Genomic DNA, 19,287 nt, shown 5'->3' with positions numbered 1-19,287 from the left:
GTATAAACAAATATAACAATAATACAACAAAGAGAGAAGATGGAATTTTTATTTAATTCAGAGCCCCCCTTTTTTAATGTATTTTATTGCTGGTATACACGTTTTCTTATGTATTTTATTAGTGGCATACACATTATTTTTTAATTTCTTGTGTATTTTATTGGTGGTATATAAGTTTTTTATATATATTTTAAGTATGGGGACAAAACGTATAACTATAACAACAATACAACAAAGACAGAAATTGGAATTTTTATTTTTTTTTATTTTATTTTTTTATTTAATTCAGAGCCCCCCTTTTTTAAGATATTTTTTGTTGGTATACACATTTTTTAATGTATTGCATACAATTTTTTTTTATTTCTTGTGTATTTCATTGGTGTTATAAAAGTTTTTTATATATTTTAAGTATGGGGAGAAAATGTACAAATATAAGAACAATACAACAAAGACAGACAATGGAATTTTTATTTAATTCAGAGCCCCCCTTTTTTAATGTATTTTATTGTTGGTATACACGTTTTCTAATGTATTTTATTAGTGGCATACACATTATTTTTTAATTTCTTGTGTATTTTATTGGTGGTATATAAGTTTTTGGGTTAGGTTTAGGGTTAGTCCATTCATGTGGCATTGTTGTGATAGAGTTTTTTATATATTTTAAGTATGGGGACAAAACGTAGAAATATAACAACGGACACACTCGTAACGGTGAAATAAAAGCGCTAGTTTGTGGAACCTGGGCGACATCAACAGTACGCATCTACCAAACACGTAGCCATAGATTATTACAGTCATTACCGCTCGGCAAACACACGTGATAGAGTCACTTCCCAGCCGCCTCAGCAGCTCTCAGATAAGACGCCAAAGATGGCCGCTAATAAACACGGAGCGCAGCTAGCGGCGCGCCCAGCCAGCCCGGGAAGCGGTGAATTAGCACGCGCAGATTAGCCGCGTTATCTAAGAGACATCGTATTTCAGCGGCGCTTTCTGCCGGCGACCGCGTTCCGTTTTCCTGCACTAAATTTATGGAGAGCATAGAATCGATAAGACGAGAACAGCTAGCCATCAATCACGCCATGATAAGACGGGCAACAGCTCTGCTTTTACGCACGTCACACTCCAGCTCTTTGGATTTATGTGTGTGCGTCTTTGTGCGTCTTTGTGTGTTTGTGTGTATGTGTTGTCTTTAAAACGCACTACAAGTAAAAATACAAATCATAAATAATAAATAAACACACGTCCACATATAAACAACTTGCCATGATAAAAAAATAAACACAGATTGCGTTACAAGAAATAAGTAAAAAGCAATAAAAATAATTCTAACGATTGTAAAATGAAAGAACTAAGTGAAGGCTAACGTCTAATGTTATAGTAAAAGAAAGTACATTAAAGCAACTCGCTATCACTTCTACAGGATGGGAGTGGTATTAGCAGAAAGCTAGCTTGTTTAGACGCATGGTGTGATATTAATAGTATTAATATAACAATAAAATCAGGTCATTTTTCATAAAATATTGTATCGTAAAATATTGTACAGGTTAGCTTCACTAAAAGCAGTTTCACGCGTACAAAGTGGAAGTTCCAAGTGGCCTTAAACACACACGGCGTTTGCAAGCGAAGCTAGCTCGGTGGAGGATTGGAGGATTTCTGATCGTCGTCGGTGGCTGGCGGGCTAAAAAGGTTCAAACTCCTTAAGCTAATTTACATAACCACATTGAGTGGAGGCGCTTCAAAGCCTGGCGCATCAGATTACCTGTTAGCATTAGCATATTAGCCTGGAGCACAGGACCATATAGCACAGCTGCCTGCCACGCTTTAGCCCTTAGCATTAGCATATTAGCGAGGCGGGTGTGCAGCACTGATAGGCAGATGACATTGAGGCGCGACTTTGACATTGTGTATAGGGCAGTGTACACACACACGTGCGCACACACACACACATACGTGTGTGGGGGGGGGGCTTGATGAGACATGATTCAATCAAAGTGTTTGTTATAAAGATGATCAAATTGTCTCCACACAGCGGAGCTTCTCCTGTGCACGTCCAGACGTTTGCCTTCTAGTGGACATTAAAAGCCTTAAAGTGTCATTCCTGGACATGACCAGCAGGGGGCCGTGGATACAAAATGTACACAACATCAGCAACACAACATGGCGTTAGTAGCACTACTTTCTGTACTGTAGTTTTTGTGTTTTTTTTTTTTTGAGTCAACCACTGATGACATCATAGATGAGCGACATAGCTGACATCCGGTTCCTGTTGACGTTTTGTTAGCAAGCTAAGGATGCTAACAAGTACACTTTGTAATAAAAATAAATTGCGAACACAGTAGGACTCACATAGTGTGTTACTTCATTCGCTTCAAACGACTTTTAGTTGTTTTTTTGCATGAAAAGAGGTGATGACGCAACTGCACAATAGAAGAGCTCATGATTGGTGCAGTTTTAAGATGCAAAAAATGACCACCAGGGGGCAGAAGTGCGTTCTATAGAAGCTGGGCCAGCATCTTTCCCGTGTAAGAAGCACAGCGCGGCAACCAGGAAGTCAAAAGCACGGCGCTGTGCAGCTTCCACAAGTTCAATTCCAGATGTGAAAACTGTAAATAATTAATGGCGTTATATTTGTAAATAAATTGTTATTTTCATGCAAAACAACCATTTTTTGTGTTGTTTTTGTCGCGGCTTTAAGTGTTATTTTGCTGAAACTTACCTATGTTCTACTGCAGATTACTAAAGAACTAAAGTATATATAACCTAGAACACTATATTCTGAGTGTGCCTTGAAAAAGCGGTCTAAATCGTCCAAAATGGCCGATACTGAGAGGGACGTTTGAAAAATGTCTGGCTTTGAATGAGTTAATAACAAGACAAGGTGCGCATTAAATTGTGCGACATTAGCCGGAAAAAAGTCACGTTATGCAACATTAATTACGAAAAAGGTTTGCCTGTGTAAGAGTATACGATATAAGAACGAGCCTTCTTACGTATATGCAACAGAAATCGGTTTTCATCGTGGAAACGACACGACTCGTTCATGAATGTCACACACGTGGAAACGACACAACTCGTTCATGAATGTCACACACGTGGAAACGACACGACTCGTTCATGAATGTCACACACGTGGAAACGACACAACTCGTTCATGAATGTCACACACGTGGAAACGACACGACTCGTTCATGAATGTCACACACGAGAACGCCGGAGTGGTCTGTGGAGACCAAGACTATACGATATAATAACGAGTCTTCTTACGTATATGCAACGGAAATCGGTTTTCATCGTGGAAACGACACAACTCGTTCATGAATGTCTCATCTCTAAGCCACACACGAGAACGCCAGAGTGGTCTGTGGAGACCAAGAGTATAAGATATAAGAAGGAACCTTCTTACATATATGCAACGGAAATCGTTTTTGATCGTGGAAACGACACGACTCGTTCATGAATGTCACACACGTGAAAACGACACGACTCGTTCATGAATGTCTCATCTCAAAGCCACACACGAGAACGCCGGAGCGGTCTGTGGAGACCAAGACTATACGATATAATAACAAGCCTTCTTACGTATATGCAACGGAAATCGGTTTCCATTGTGGAAACGACATGACTCGTTCATGAATGTCACACACGTGGAAACGACACGACTCGTTCATGAATGTCACACATGTGGAAACGACACGACTCGTTCATGAATGTCACACACGAGAACGCCGGAGTGGTCTGTGGAGACCAAGAGTATACGATATAAGAAGGAACCTTCTTACGTATATGCAACGGAAATCGTTTTTGATCGTGGAAACGACACGACTCGTTCATGAATGTCACACACGTGAAAACGACACGACTCGTTCATGAATGTCTCATCTCAAAGCCACACACGAGAACGCCGGAGCGGTCTGTGGAGACCAAGACTATACGATATAATAACAAGCCTTCTTACGTATATGCAACGGAAATCGGTTTCCATTGTGGAAACGACATGACTCGTTCATGAATGTCACACACGTGGAAACGACACGACTCGTTCATGAATGTCACACACGTGGAAACGACACGACTCGTTCATGAATGTCACACACGAGAACGCCGGAGTGGTCTGTGGAGACCAAGAGTATACGATATAAGAAGGAACCTTCTTACGTATATGCAACGGAAATCGTTTTTGATCGTGGAAACGACACGACTCGTTCATGAATGTCACACACGTGAAAACGACACGACTCGTTCATGAATGTCTCATCTCAAAGCCACACACGAGAACGCCGGAGCGGTCTGTGGAGACCAAGACTATACGATATAATAACAAGCCTTCTTACGTATATGCAACGGAAATCGGTTTCCATTGTGGAAACGACATGACTCGTTCATGAATGTCACACACGTGGAAACGACACGACTCGTTCATGAATGTCACACACGTGGAAACGACACGACTCGTTCATGAATGTCACACACGAGAACGCCGGAGTGGTCTGTGGAGACCAAGAGTATACGATATAAGAAGGAACCTTCTTACGTATATGCAACGGAAATCGGTTTTCATCGTGGAAACGACACGACTCGTTCATGAATGTCTCATCTCAAAGCCACACATGAGAACACCGTAACGGTCTCTGGAGACCAAACAACGGCACCTTCAAAAACTAAATCTCAGTTCCTTCACATATGGGGAACTTTTTCCCAAAAGTAGCATAACTTTCCATGCAGGAAAGGAGTCATTCTCGTACTAAATTGCTTTTTTGGGAACGTAACGGGTAACTACAACTGATTTGCCCAACACTGCAAATTACACTAAAAGGCTTTTTCTTCTTTGTGTCGTCCTCAGCTCTTGGGGTTGTTTCTAATAATTCGATTCACGGGCGAGGATCAAGCATCAGCGTCAATCAATAGTTCTTTCATTGGCCGCCATCTCACAACAACACACAAAGACCATTCTGTGTGTGTGTGTGTGTGTGTGTGTGTGTGTGTTGGCATCCTCTCGCCTCACTGATCTCCCCGGGGTTCCGGAAAAGACCTGCGCTCATTCACTGCACGTGTCCACACACACACACACACACACACACACACACACACACACACACACATGGGAGAGCGGCGATATTCCGCCCACTGCTGCTCTGCGTGCGAATGCGTGTTGGAGGGAGAACCGTACCGTTTGTGGGAACTATTCATGTGTGGGTACTCACAGTACACTACATTTTTCAGTGTGAACACACTTGTGCACTTATAAGACTAAGTGCACTTATAAGACTAAGACTGAAAGTGCACTAATTGAGACACGGCCTGACACTAATTGTCCATTGTCCACCTGTCCACTTTTACATAAACTTGACTTAAAATTAGAGCAAAAGAGTTCATAGGATCCTTTCACACAGAACCCATTAAAGGTAGGACACTGCCATCGTTCCATAACAACACGGCAGGCAGCGTTCCGCCTCTGCTGGAGCTCTGACGCTGCCGCAGGCACCCAGAAAATGTCTGATCAACGTCCTATTGTGTGCTGGTGCATGTCACACAGAACAAAAATCCAGGCCAAAGCTGGCTGAAGGGACATCATCATCATCATCATGTAAACAGTCTGGAAACTCCACCCCATCTCTTTGGATACCTCTTCCATTCCTAACTAGATTTGACTTTTTCCGCCTTTTTTCCACACCTCTATTCTGTATAAACAGCACCGACACGGAATATGGGCGGACAAAGTCAACCCCACCTTTTGGGAAGATCACAGCTGGAGCACATCTGTGTGAAAATGCATCACACGGTGACGGGACAGGATGTTTCATTTCATACATCACACCCGACGATGATGTCGTCTAATTATGATTGATGGCTTCTGTGTGGAAGACACACCCAGTTAATGCCATATCCCCGCCTCACTGGGTTCTGTGTGAAAGCACACAGTTACAGCAACTTCCCACCTCATGGGGTTCTGTGTGAAAGCACACAGTTACGGGAACATTTCGCCTTACAGGGTTCTGTGTGAAAGCACACAGTTACGGCAACATCCCACCTCATGGGGTTCTGTGTGAAAGCACACAGTTACGGCAACATCCCACCTCATGGGGTTCTGTGTGAAAGCACACAGTTACGGCAACATCCCACCTCATGGGGTTCTGTGCGAAAGCACACAGTTACAGCAACATTTCGCCTCACTGGCTTCTGTGTGAAAGCACACAGTTACGGCAACATCCCACCTCACGGGGTTCTGTGTGAAAGCCACATGCAAAAAGTGAAATAAAGTTATCAGAGACAAACGGACGGCACGACTCAACATCAATCAGCAAAAGCCAGAATTAAGCACGCTAGCGTACGCCAAGCGCTACCGAGTGCAAGTGTGACTATCGGCGCCAACACACACACGCGCGCGCGCGTGCAAAGAGTTAGCAAAGACGCTATCAGGAGCGTAGCGCTACACACTCCTATTAGCCATGCCTTTTCATCCCGCTCTGCTTTATTTAACGAGAGGCACCAATTAGGAGACGGCAATTCTAATTGAAGCTAACCGCCGCTAACGGTAGCGCTGCTGGCGTGCACAACAAAGTTGACACGTGTAAATAAACAGAAGCAAAATAAATATCTCCATAGGCCGAGTGTGTGTGAGTGTGTGTGTGTGTGATGATGTTCTGCTGGGACTATAGACGCTCATTTGGAAGTCTGTCCAGGAATATGCTAATCTATGCTAATATCAGCCTGCATGGTGTGTGTGTGTCTTATATATACAATGCAAATACAATCTGTTTTTCTCCGTGTGTGTGTGTGTGTGTGTGTGTGTGTGTGCAATCTCAGCGTGCTCATGTCTCGTCTCATTGCACCTTGACTGCATGCGTGCGCATGTGTGTGTGTGTGTGTGTGTGTGTGTGTGTGTACGTGCACGTGTGTGCGTCCATATGTTTGGAGCTGCTTGTTGTTTGATTTCTTTGCTACAAATGAGGACAGAGTGATATCAAGAGAGACAGCGAGAGACAACAGACTGTGTGTGTGTGTGTGTGTGTGTGTGCAGGGTGGGTTGCGGGAGTGGGGGGGCGGGGGTCAGGTGGTACAAAAAGAGGCGGATAAAACAGGAGATGAAAAAAAAAGGAGAAAGAAAGTGATGAACTTGCTACAAATTGAATGAGAGGGACAGAAGACGGCAGCCATTGTTGTGGTCCAACTCCAACGTGTGTGTGTGTGTGTGTGTGTGTGTGTGTGTGCGCTGACCAGGTGTGTGTCCAGGTAGACTCTCAGGCTGTCCAGGTCGGCCCTGGGCTGAGTCCAGTTCTCCACGCTCTCCAGCGCCTCCTGCAGCCAGGAGATGAAGCTGTCCAGCTGCTGCACCACCTTCTGTGGGACAGGGAGACACTTTTGAGGGCATCGAACAACGGCCTCATCCACAACTATATCGTTATTTAGGACATTTTTTTAACCTTGGAGCTCAACCTTTATATAAACATAACGACTATTCTACACGTTGATATCCAAGAACATCATTTGTGTCAAAAATAAATGTTGGTCAGAAGATGAATGACAAATAAGGAAAGACAAGATGAGAAGACTGAACATGTCCCTGCGTCCTCACAGCAGACAGGAAAAGACAAGCCGAGCCAGAGAAGAAGACTCGGTGGAGACCTATTGCCACCTGCTGGCTGACACCAGCATGGTCACACACAAGGATCAAGCAGGAGGACGTCCAACATCTCACTGAAGCAGGATCCCCTTTCAAGGAGCGTCCTCTCTGATCACTGAGGTGAAAACAGAAGAAGAAGACAGCTCCGGTCCACGCGTAGCAGCGTCTGATGTCTTATTGATCCACGCCGCTAAAGCCACTTGACTCTGGAGCACCTTCAAAGAGAACACTTGGAAGAGCGCGGCTATGAAGGAGACATGGAAGGACCGGATCACGGCGCAGAGGAACCAGCGCTTGGACCTTCAGAGACCCGCAAGAGATGAGATGTCCTTTTAAAGGATGTTGGTTAGCTAAGACGTCTTCGTGTGGAACATCGTAGCATCAATACCAAGATGGCATCTGGATCAGATCTACAATGTTCATTCATTCGTTCGTTCATTCATTCATTCATTCATTTTCTACCGCTTATCCTCACCAGGGTCGCAGGGGTGCTGGAGCCTATCCCAGCTGTCTTCTTGGGGCTTCTTGGTGGCCAGCCAATCCCAGGGCACATATAGACAAACAACCATTCACACTCACATTCATACCTATGGACAATTTGGAGTGGCTAATTAACCTAGCATGTTTTTGGAATGTGGGAGGAAACCGGAGTACCCGGAGAAAACCCACGCATGCACGGGGAGAACATGCAAACTCCACACAGAGATGGCCGAGGATGGAATTGAACTCGGGTCTCCTAGCTGCGAGGCCTGCGTGCTAACTTGTTATATTGTTTACAAAGGAATGTAAACAAAGAATGTGAATGGTTTGTATTGTTTGATGTCATATTTAGTGCTATCAGAAGAGTAAAACAAGAAAGATTAATTCATTACAATCAGTAATTAATTGATGGAATTAATCTAATCTAAAATATCTGAGCAAAGCCGTCACTTTGAGCTATTTTCATATCAATTCATTGCGTTATTTTTACCAGACTTGAACAGATGCAGTCCTAGCTATTTATATTCTGCGGAGTAGACCCAAGCGCTGCCTGCAAACTTTAGCTTCTACCACCAGGGGGTAGCTGAGGTAGCCTGGTGCTGCCCACCCTGGCGTGGGAATCTTAATGAATGTTTGCTGGTGGTCGGAGAGGCCGGAGCTGCAAATTGGCAACCATGTTTCCGTCAGACTACCCCAGGGCGGATGTGGATGCAGACGTAGTTACCACCGCCGCTCTGTGAACGAATAATGAAAGCACTATGTGGAATAATAATAATAATAATAATAATAATAATAATAATAATAATAATAATAATAATAATAATAATAATAATAATAATAATAATAATAATAATAATAATAATAATAATAATAATAATAATAATAATAATAAATTATTATTATCATTATTATAATAATGATTATTATTAAAATATAATATTGTATATATATTGTATATTATAATAATTATTATTATTGTATATTATAAATAATATATTATTATTATATTATTTATTATTATATATTATATTATATTTTATATTATTATTTATAATAATATATTATTAATATTATAAATAATATATTATTATTATCATTATTATTAATAATAATTATTATTAAAAATATAATATATTGTATATTATAAATAATATATTATTATTATATTATTTATTATTATATTATTTATTATATTATATTTTATGTTATTATTTATAATAATAATAATATATTATTATTATTATAAATAATATATTATTATTATCATTATTATTAATAATTATTATTATTAAAAATATAATAAATTGTATATTATAAATAATATATTATTATAATATTATTTATTATTATATTATATATTATATTGTATTTTATGTTATTATTTATAATAATAATAATATATTATTATTATTATAAATAATATCTTATTATTATTATTATTATTATTATGAGGGGACCCAGTCTACTGGGTCTAATAATAATAATATTATTATTATTATTTTATACTGGGTCTTCTCTTCAAGTTTAGTTTAGCGAAGAGCTTTATTGCTAACATTGTCTGAGTGCTTTGCGTTAGCGTAAACGCCAACTGCTTCGGTGCTAATCAAACTCCTGACTGAGAAGGTACATCACTCTACTTTTATGAACGGTGCCTTCAGGGTGCGTTTGAAATCTACATTTCCCATTCATTGGCGTCGCAACTATCTGTGCCACTCACAGCTCCTCACCTTGCCCTCCCAACTACCTATGGTCTGATGCTAAACAAGCCCGAACACAATAACAGCCCATCAATGTCCACTTCAGGGTGTGACTGAGCGTTGTTTTCCATCCCTAACGACTAAAACACGAGACGCTCAACCGTAAAAATTCCCCTTTAACATTTAAACTGAAATTTATGATCATTTTTGGGTTGTTGTTTTTGTTATTTGATGATATTTTTATAATATGCCAAAGGCCAATAAATTTGGACACTCCTGCTATATGACCTTGACAATACTACACAACCTTGAGAGAACTTGGAATGGCGGGGCGGAGCAAGTGAAAGTGAAACATGGAGCATTCAGGAGACGCCACATTGCTTAAATTGCTGTATTGAATTCTTTCACCGTTGTGTGTGTGTGTGTGTGTGTGTGTGTGTGTGTGTGTGTGTGTGTGTGTGTGTGTGTATAGGCCTTGACCGATTGAGCGGCAGTATGTTAATTACAAGCGTGACCCTTCAAAAAAAAACATCAATATGGCTGAGCGTCGGAGGAGAAATGTAAATGAAAAGTATTGACGAGAGGAAGAGGAGGATGAGAGGAGGTGAGGAAGGCAACGAGGGCAGAGGAGGAATATTGAAGGAAAGTTGAAGAGACAACACACTGAACAAGCAACAAAATGTATTACACATCAAACTACGACGACGGTGTTTCCCACAGGACTGCCATCTATTCGTGGTGGGGCTTTGGAGGCGGGGCGGGGGAGGGGCATATTGGTGACACATTTGCATAACGGGATAACGGGCAATGATGCGTGGGCCAAAGAATTGGAGGAACCCTTTCATTGTTTTTGATAAAAATGGTACAAATAAGGCTGCACGGCGGACAAGTGGTTAGCATGCAGACCTCACAGCTAGGAGACCCATGTGTGGGTACTCCGGTTTCCTCCCACATTCCAAAAACATGCTAGGTTAATTGGCTAACTCCAAATTGTCCATAGGTATGAATGTGAGTGTGAATGGTTGTTTGTCTATATGTGCCCTGTGATTGGCTGGCCACCAGTCCAGGGTGGACCCCGCCTCTCGCCCCAAAAAGACAGCTGGGATAGGCTCCCTTGTGAGGATAAGCGGTAGAAAATGAATGAATGGCACAAATAATGGATGTAAATGTTGAAATGGATTTCATAAAGAATCCAGTTATAACAATAAAACGACGACATTGCTGTCATAATGTTTGCATAGTCATATTGAAAAATCTTTATCATCACATAAAAAACTTCTTTTTCCTCATAAAGTTGACACAGTTTTGTTATGACGGTTCCTGATTTTAGATTTTATTGTATGTTCATGCTAACCCAACAACGGCCTGCATGGATGATGACACGTAGCGGTGTGACAGGAAGTTGATGTCCATCAACACGAGTCGTAAAGGACTGATGTTGTGTCTCAGATGTTACTTCAATAACTACATTGTGTACACCGTGTACTTAGTTACTGAGTGCACAGATTTCAAAATGGTTAAAATACTACTTAAGACCTAAAATGACTTCTTAACATAGTAACAATATAGTGTTGCCTCGTTTATAGTAAGAATAAGGTTACCAAAATAGGCAATAATAAGATAAATCAGTGAAGTAGCCAATTATTGTATGTGCTGCCCTTAATATGTTGTCTTGTTTGGCAGTTGGTTTGGCGACACCTAGTGTACGCAATAATCCACTGCATTTTTCTTGTCTGACGTTCACCTGGATCCTCGCCACAAACGTTACTCGCTGTGACGGAATACGAGTCTATATGTCTGTGAGTGACGTATAACATCATTTAAATCGTTGTATAGCATTAGAAACGTAATTGTACGACTGTCGTGTCGTTGTATCAGTTTACTAAGTGTGATGCTAGCTGTGGCTAACTTGTAGATCGTAGCTATTATGCTAGTTTTACTCTTATTGTTGATTATTCTTTGTGTCATATCGCTGTATATAATGTATATTTTGGTGCTGTGGTTGTTTCTGTACAGTTTTACAGTATTAGAAGAATGACCCCAGTAAAGGCCAAGAAAAGGCAAACTTTGTTCGTTTATTGGAGCACGTTCGACTGTTAAGCTAGCTGCCAAGCTTTGCATAAAGAAACGCACTACAAGGGCAGTATATTGTATATGTTTTAAGGCTGTAAAATAGTGCTCATCATACACTTTGTAGATATAAAGTTCAAATTGACTCGGGTGAATTTCACTCCTCTGACAGTGCCTCTTCATGCTGATGTTCTCCCAATGGAGCGTTTTTGTATCCTTGTTAAAAGATATTGCTCCTGTGGTCATATTTTCCTCCTGGTCCTCCATGAACGGAAGATTCATTTATTTTGTTTGCTAGCATGACACAGGAAGAGACCCTGACACGAATGTTGACATGTTTCCCTTCATCATCTGATGATGATGATGTTGTTTTGTTACATTTTGAATTCTCAAACCCTCATCGTCTCTCTTTATCATCCTCGCCGCCGCCCCGCCGGGCCAATCAGACGATTACGCGGCGTCGCCCCCTGCTGGCCGCCCCGACTCAGACGGCTCACGCTGAGGCCAGACAGCAGCCGAGACGGCAGGATGCTGATCTGAGCGCGGACTCTTCCAGAAGCTGCTTTAGCTTTCCTGAGAGCACTTGAGACGGCGGCTCCTGCTGCTGCATGTGTATTTGGCGCCTCATGAACTTTCATGAACGAGCCGCAGCTTTACGTGCCCGGGACACAAATGCGGGCAAGCCAGGACCTCAAGGTCGGGAAGGCGGCGAGGAAATGTGATGAAATTTAAAAACAACATGAAACCTTGTATGAATATGCTTCGGAATGACGTCGCAATCTGTGTGTGTGTGTGTGTGTGTATGTGTGTGTGTGATTGTGTTCTGATGCGTTGTGGTGCGTTATGGTTTGCGCGTATTTTGTCATTTTGGGTGAAGTCGCATTGCGGCGATTGAGAAGGTCGTCTTCTTCTCTCTTCACTTCCTCAATTAGGCAGCTCATCCATCGCCATGATTACATGCTGCTAATTAAGCAGCTAATCAGCTAATTATCCACGAGCAGAGAGGAACGACCTGTGTGTGTGTGTGTGTGTGTTTTTCTAACGAATTAAAGTATTTCTTTCTTCCTGCAGAAGAGATGATACATCTCTTTGGGGTTGTCATCTCTAGCTTGATTGCTTCGGTCTGCAGAAGGTAAGAATCCTATCAGTGATGGTCTTCAAGTGGACAATGTTTGGACGAGCGGAGTGTTGATTAGCGCAGCAACACTATGTAATGGTAATGGTAATGGTTTAATTTCATTTGAACATGCATCAGATTCCAATTGAGTGCATCCCATAATCAGTTCCCAGTTCCACATGTCCAAAAGGAGTAGGAAGAAGCAAAGCTTATTAAATCCTACCCCTCCATCTGGTACTTTTACAATCACTAACTGTTACATTTGTTCACTTCCTGCTTTCCATAATACAGTTTAAGTTTTTTTTTGGGTTATTTTATAAATGTATACATTTTATATTATTATTTTTACATTTTATATTATTATTTTATATTATTATAAAATTATTATAATTTTTTTTAATGTTTTATTTTATTTATTTATTTATTTTGTCACATTCCGAAGTAGGAGGTGATATGAGCATCCAATGCCATTATTTTAGAAATAAGGAGTTAGTATGTTCTCTGTGGGCGCCATTATGAATTATCCTTACTGACCTTTTTTGCAGTACATTTAGCCAGTGAAGATTGCTTTTATGTATATGACTGTGTATTGTAGCGTATAGTACGTAGTAGTATTACATTTCCCTGACCATGCTGCTTCCCCTGAAGAAATAACGGATCCCATTGGAGCTTCCATCGCACCAGACCTCCAACTGGATGGGCCAACCCACCTGGGTTCGCCATCGTCTAAGTAAGTTCCGACTCGCACTAAAACTTGACTTGCGTTGCCGTTTGATAACATCAGCTCAGACCGCAGACGCCGCCCAACTCAGAACTCCATTGATGAGGAAATGGATTTGTGGCGGGAATGGGAGAAGAAGTCTCCGGAAGGAAGCGTGAAGAGCCAAGTAAAGATGTCGAAGCGGCGAGCGGCGTCCAATTAAACATGCAGCCATGACGCACGCGAACCCTCAGTGCTATTGACATTTTGCCATATTCAATATGGCAGATATGACTGATTAGTACATCGCCTCATCAATAATCCACCTGCCAATCAAATATGACCTTTCTGGGTAAGATGATGGATTAACGGCCCCGCAGACGATCCGATAGCGACGCCCCAATCCATCAGGCCGCTGCTGTCGGAGCCACAGAAGTCATTTGACTCCAAGTCGTCGTCCTTTGTCACCATCAAAGTCTTTTCAAGGCAAAAGCTGATGTTTACCTTGAGAGACCTCAGCGGACATCATCACTAACATCGCTAACATCGCTAACATCGCTAACGCTTCAGGCCACGCCATCGTCTGCCATGTTGGCGGTCTGATGCTTTTCATGCAGTCACGCTTTTCTGCACTTTTTCTTGGTTTGGCGTTCTTACCTCCATCTTCTTCCAAACATCTGGGTTTCTGTCCTGTTGAATGTCGTCCAGCAGCTTCCGCACCAGCGATGCACCACCACGTCGGTCCGAAGGGGTCGACGCGGGCCGCAGGCGGGGGTCCGCAGACCCCCGGCCGTCTTCCTCCTCAAACTGCAGCTCGCTCAGCGGGCCGGACTCGATGCTGTCATCCACTGAGGGAGCCATATCGCTGGAGGAGGCGGGGCTAAAGCGGCCCAGCAGGTTCCGCCTCTTTGGACGCTGGGGGGGGGGGGGGGTCAGTGACAGGAAGTCGTTAAAATTGATTAAACATAAAACATGAAAAAAAAGCTCCTGTGACGTACAAGTAACGGAGAAGGAACTTCATCTCCACTCTCGGGAGAGTCCCAGTCCGGGTTGAGCTCTGTCAGATCCCAGTCGTCCACATCCTGCAAAGCATCATGGGAAACTTCCTCACCGACGGGCTTCTGCAACAAAGACATGAAGGTTGGGTCCAGAAGATGCGGTGGGCTCAGGGTAGACCTTCATCCTGCATCCACCCACCAACGTGCGGGCCAGGTTCTCCAGGTTGATGGCCAGCATGTCGCTCTTGTGGAGCTGAGCAGGAAGCGCCAGGAACTCGTCTGAGCCGTACCAGTGCTCCCGGTCCGGACTGGTTTCTGATGAAACGTGGACCTCCTGCTGAGCGGGGACAGAAGATCAGACTGGCTCACAGAAGAGAAGATAATACAGTCCACAGGCCTCACCTGGTGTCCTTTGGGCTTCACCGTCCAGACCGCCATCTTGCCAGGAGGTCTGGGGTCCGGCTCCTCTCCACTTGCCTCCAGGTCTGAAGACAGGACCTGCTCCCTCATCGGGGATGGTAACGGGGAGTCAGACTCAGCCTCGCTGCATCCACACGTCTCAGCTCGTGTCCTCGCTATCAGAGACACCACTTCATGTGAGGGCGGGGCCACGTCTCCTCCGAAAGAACCCCTGTGGTCCCTCAGGGGTCCCTGGACGCTGGGAACATTCATGTCCTGCTGAAAGTAAATCAGGTCAGACGCGATACGATAACGAGCCGGCAGGAAGTGGAGAAAAGAGAGTGAGAAACCTGAGAACTATCTTCTGGACAAACCGAGTCCAGCTCCAACCAGAACTTGGAGCGGTCTGGAGGATCCATGAGAGCAGGGGTGCTCCGGCTCTGAAGCTCAGAGACCGGACTGGGACTTCTCACCACCTGGTCCGAGACCAGGGCGCCACCAGCGTTGTGGTTGTGACCCGGTAGAGACCGCCTCGCCGTCTGGCTCTGGTAGGTTCCTACTGAGGCCGGGGGGGTGTGGCTTGGCGAGCCATCACATGTCACAAGTTCAGCTAAACTGTTTTCCAGGTTCTCTTTTGGTACTTCTGGTTCTTCGATCTCCTCTACGTCTGATTTTTGGTCCACATCCTGGACTCGATTTAGGGAGGGGTCTCGGGCCCCAGGCTCCTCCCCCGGACTGTAGTCGCTCAGCTCAAAGGCCGTGATGCCGCAGTCCAGAGAGAAGTAGTCCTGACTGCAGCGGATTGTCAGCTGACCGCAGTCGTCCACTTCCGTCAGGGCGTCCAGACGGCGGGTCTGCGGAACAAGAGGCTAGCGAGGAGGAAGCTAGGGAGCAAGGGAGGAAGATAAGGTGGTAGGAACGTGTGAAGAACCTGGTGCTGGTCCTGGCTGAAGGCCTGCAGAATGTCAGTCTGTCTGGTGAAGTTTCCGTTAGGGTCCTGCAGGCCCTGCAGAAGACGCTCCTTCAAAACCAGAACAGAGACCCTGAGCTGGTGCCACAGAAGCTGGACCGTCCTAGACACACACACACACGTTAGTGGACAGCTCTGCAGGTTCTGACCAGCGTTTTGGTTCTGACCTGATGTCAACTATGATGTTGACCGAGTAGGACAGAAGCTTGAGGGAGAACTCTGTCTCCAACAGAGCGTGGATCTGCTCCACATGGTCCGAGATGTCCTCACAGATGTCCTGAGGCAGACCACATGGAGACACATCAGAACTTCACGTCATTCAATCCGCTAGCTCCGTGCGGGTCGGGGAACGCGTTCCACGCTGAAAGCAGAACTGAGTGAACCTTGTGACATTTCCACATTTAAACGTGACTCACTTCCACGGCCGACAAAGCCACCGACCCGCACAGGTGGCTTTTCAAAATAAAGGTACATCATTCCCAATGTTTCTGAACCCACAAGGCGGGTTCTGCTGATGGTCATGTGACTATAAATAACCCTCAGATGTGAATAAGCAACAGGAAGTAAAATTAGATGACCTTTAGCTGGAGAGGGTTTCTTGGTTCTGAGCCCAGACATGAACCAGCTCCCAGGTCCCAGCTCCCAGGTCCCAGATCCCAGCTCAGCCAATCAGCGCTTCCGCTCCTCTCATTCTAGACTGGACCCACGCCCGCCAGGAGGGAAAGTGGGTCACAGACGCCGCCAGCTCGGCTCGTGCTCGCTGGACTAACGGACCCGCTGATGGCTTTCCAAAATAAAGCTGCCACACTGTAAGCGGGCCTGGAACTAGGTGTCAGAACTACAGCCAGAACCACAGTACAGTCGGGTCAGCTGTTCTATTCAGAATGGGGGCAGACAGAAGTAGACCAGTCCATTACGACAAAACCGGTCCGTGTGAGGTTCTTAAAGAGTTCTTGAGGTTCGGCCACATATAGGAATAGATCTTATTTTGAAAAGCAGATCATGGACCTTGCAGAACTGGCATGTAGCATTTGTTCTGGTTTAGAGACTTGTTCCCCTTGGGAAATGATGGAACTAGAATTCATCTGTTCCAGGGTCAAACTGTGTCTGTCGTGAAATCATTAACAGTAGAAAATGTTAAAGGAGACCTTTTATGGTCATTTTAGGCCCTTTGAGTTGTGGACTCCTATAGAGCAGCTACACACAATAACCTGCACACAAAGCTTTCTAGATCTTCCAGAGTCTAATCTGTACCCTTTAACTTTGCTAACAAGTGAGGAGGCGTTTGTTTGACTTTAGAGGTTGTGTGTGTGTGTGAGACGTGCCAGCGCTGCCTCTCTCAATCAGGGAATCGAACACACGGATGGCTTTTATCTCACGACACCAGAGGACAAACGCCTCCTCGTGGAAAACGTCCCGCTGGGACATCAAAAAGCGCCCCGGGCTGTGGAGGGGTGGGGGGCGTGTCATGAATTACATTACACACACACACACACACACACAGTTTTGGCATCAAAGTTGGTGTAAAAGACTGATGAGCGTCTTTGTGCTTCCTCACTCATTTGCACTCTGCTTTCATATGCTAATACACACACACACACACACACACACACGCACACACACACACACACACACATGAAATGAACATCAAGTGTGTCTTTTCCATCTGAAGTAAGATGTAAAAGACAGCTGGGACATCATCCATCATCATCATCATCATCATCATAGAACGTCAACGTACGAGCGCCTCGTACGTGCGTGGATGTTCGGTGTAAACATGAGTGGCTATCGTGCACACGCACACAGGAAGTACAAGATGAAAGCATCAATGGACCGTCACGTGCACATATAGCAAAAGACACCAGCTGTCAATCACAGCACACACACACACACACACACACATGCATTAGGCCCGGGTTCTAATGGTGGACGTGGACATCAGGTCCAATCTCGCCTCGCCCTCGTCAGCGCCGACATCAAAGCCATCACCGCGGCGGCGCTCAAACGACCTGCGACAGCTCGGCCCATTCCCTCCAATAACCTTCAAACTCCTCCCCCTCGGCCCGGCAGCACCGCCGCCTTTCACCTCGCCCATCAAACGCTCACACACACGCACACACACACACGCGTTGTGATGAAGAGACTTCAAAAAGTCCACGCTTGGCAAAAGTGGAAGCTCAGGAGTGGAGTGTGCATGTTGTGCATGTAATGTGGATCCAGTGGATCCCTTCCTTGTTGATCCCGGAAAAGAAAGCCCGTCTAAAAACATCGGGAACGTGCAAACTTCACAAAAGCTGGACTTTTTTTGGTTGCCGTGGTGATAGCCGACTGACAGGTCACAAACAGTACCTCAAGAACGACAAGGGCGGGGCTACGTCTTAACAAGGCCTTGTAACCATAGCAACCGTGCTCTTCAACGACCACGCCGAGACCAGGTGTGGTCAAGTCTCCACAAACCTGTGGACTAACGCTCCACAACAGCAACAATTAGCACCAAGCACGCGCCTGTGCGGGGTCAAAGGTCACAAGGTCGCCACCTTACCTGATTTCTATGATTACGTCTAAAGTCAGACGACGAGCAGCTCGGACAAGGAAGTCAACGCTCCGACATCCATGTGGACGCTGTGTGTGTGTGTGTGTGCTGACCTGCTTCTTTCATGGGAGTGTTCTGGGGGGGGGGCAACAGTTGCAAAAGTTATTTTTAGAGCGACCTCACCCACCCCCCACTCACCCCCACACACACACACACACTGGCGACAGCTGAGAGGAAGACCAAGGAGACACAAAGGTGCCAAAATCCCAACAAGGACGTCAGCGTGTGGACATTTTAGTTTCACACTTTTTCCTCCGTCCTTCCTTCCTAGTTTCCTTCCCTCTGTTCCTTCCTCTTCCAGACGTAGTGACATCAGCCTTCTGTTTTTGTGTCACGTTTAAATAAAGATCTGGAAGTCTGAATCAGGGGGACACGCTTCCCTGACAAGGAACCACGTCCGCACTTGAGTCCTTGCTCGTCTCCTTACCAACATGCTCGTTAACGTTGGGTCTAAATGTCGTACTTGGCGGGAACATGCGTGTGTTGACGCTGAGAAGCACGACGGTGCCTGAATGCTGCACGCCATGCCGTACTCGACATGGCGAGTGGACTCAAGATGCACACTTCCATACTTAGACTTGGCATGCATTTTAAGTGCATAAGCCTTCACTTGTGCACTAGAAATGCGACTCGTGTTTTAAG

General features: G+C 44.6%; 1 protein-coding gene across 9 annotated transcripts in view; it reads right to left on the bottom strand.

Annotated features, from left to right (window-relative positions):
• LOC131140205 (A-kinase anchor protein 6-like) overlaps nt 1-19,287 on the bottom strand; it is a 94,056-nt gene that overhangs the window by 69,049 nt on the left and 5,720 nt on the right. For 5 of the 9 annotated variants that reach the window (XM_058090410.1, XM_058090415.1, XM_058090418.1 and 2 more), the window contains 8 exons: nt 16,220-16,329; nt 16,014-16,155; nt 15,433-15,936; nt 15,086-15,361; nt 14,883-15,020; nt 14,684-14,806; nt 14,343-14,600; nt 7,216-7,338 (listed from right to left, as the gene is read on the bottom strand). In XM_058090410.1, coding sequence (XP_057946393.1) covers nt 7,216-7,338; nt 14,343-14,600; nt 14,684-14,806; nt 14,883-15,020; nt 15,086-15,361; nt 15,433-15,936; nt 16,014-16,155; nt 16,220-16,329 — 1,674 coding nt within the window. The remainder of the gene's footprint in view (nt 1-7,215; nt 7,339-14,342; nt 14,601-14,683; nt 14,807-14,882; nt 15,021-15,085; nt 15,362-15,432; nt 15,937-16,013; nt 16,156-16,219; nt 16,330-19,287) is intronic. The other 4 variants (XM_058090414.1, XM_058090413.1, XM_058090412.1 and 1 more) reach the window with 4 other exon arrangements.

The sequence above is a fragment of the Doryrhamphus excisus genome, chromosome 13 (assembly GCF_030265055.1).
Source record: "Doryrhamphus excisus isolate RoL2022-K1 chromosome 13, RoL_Dexc_1.0, whole genome shotgun sequence".
In the NCBI taxonomy this organism is placed as follows: domain Eukaryota; kingdom Metazoa; phylum Chordata; class Actinopteri; order Syngnathiformes; family Syngnathidae; genus Doryrhamphus; species Doryrhamphus excisus.
This window is presented reverse-complemented; position numbering and strand designations above follow the sequence as displayed.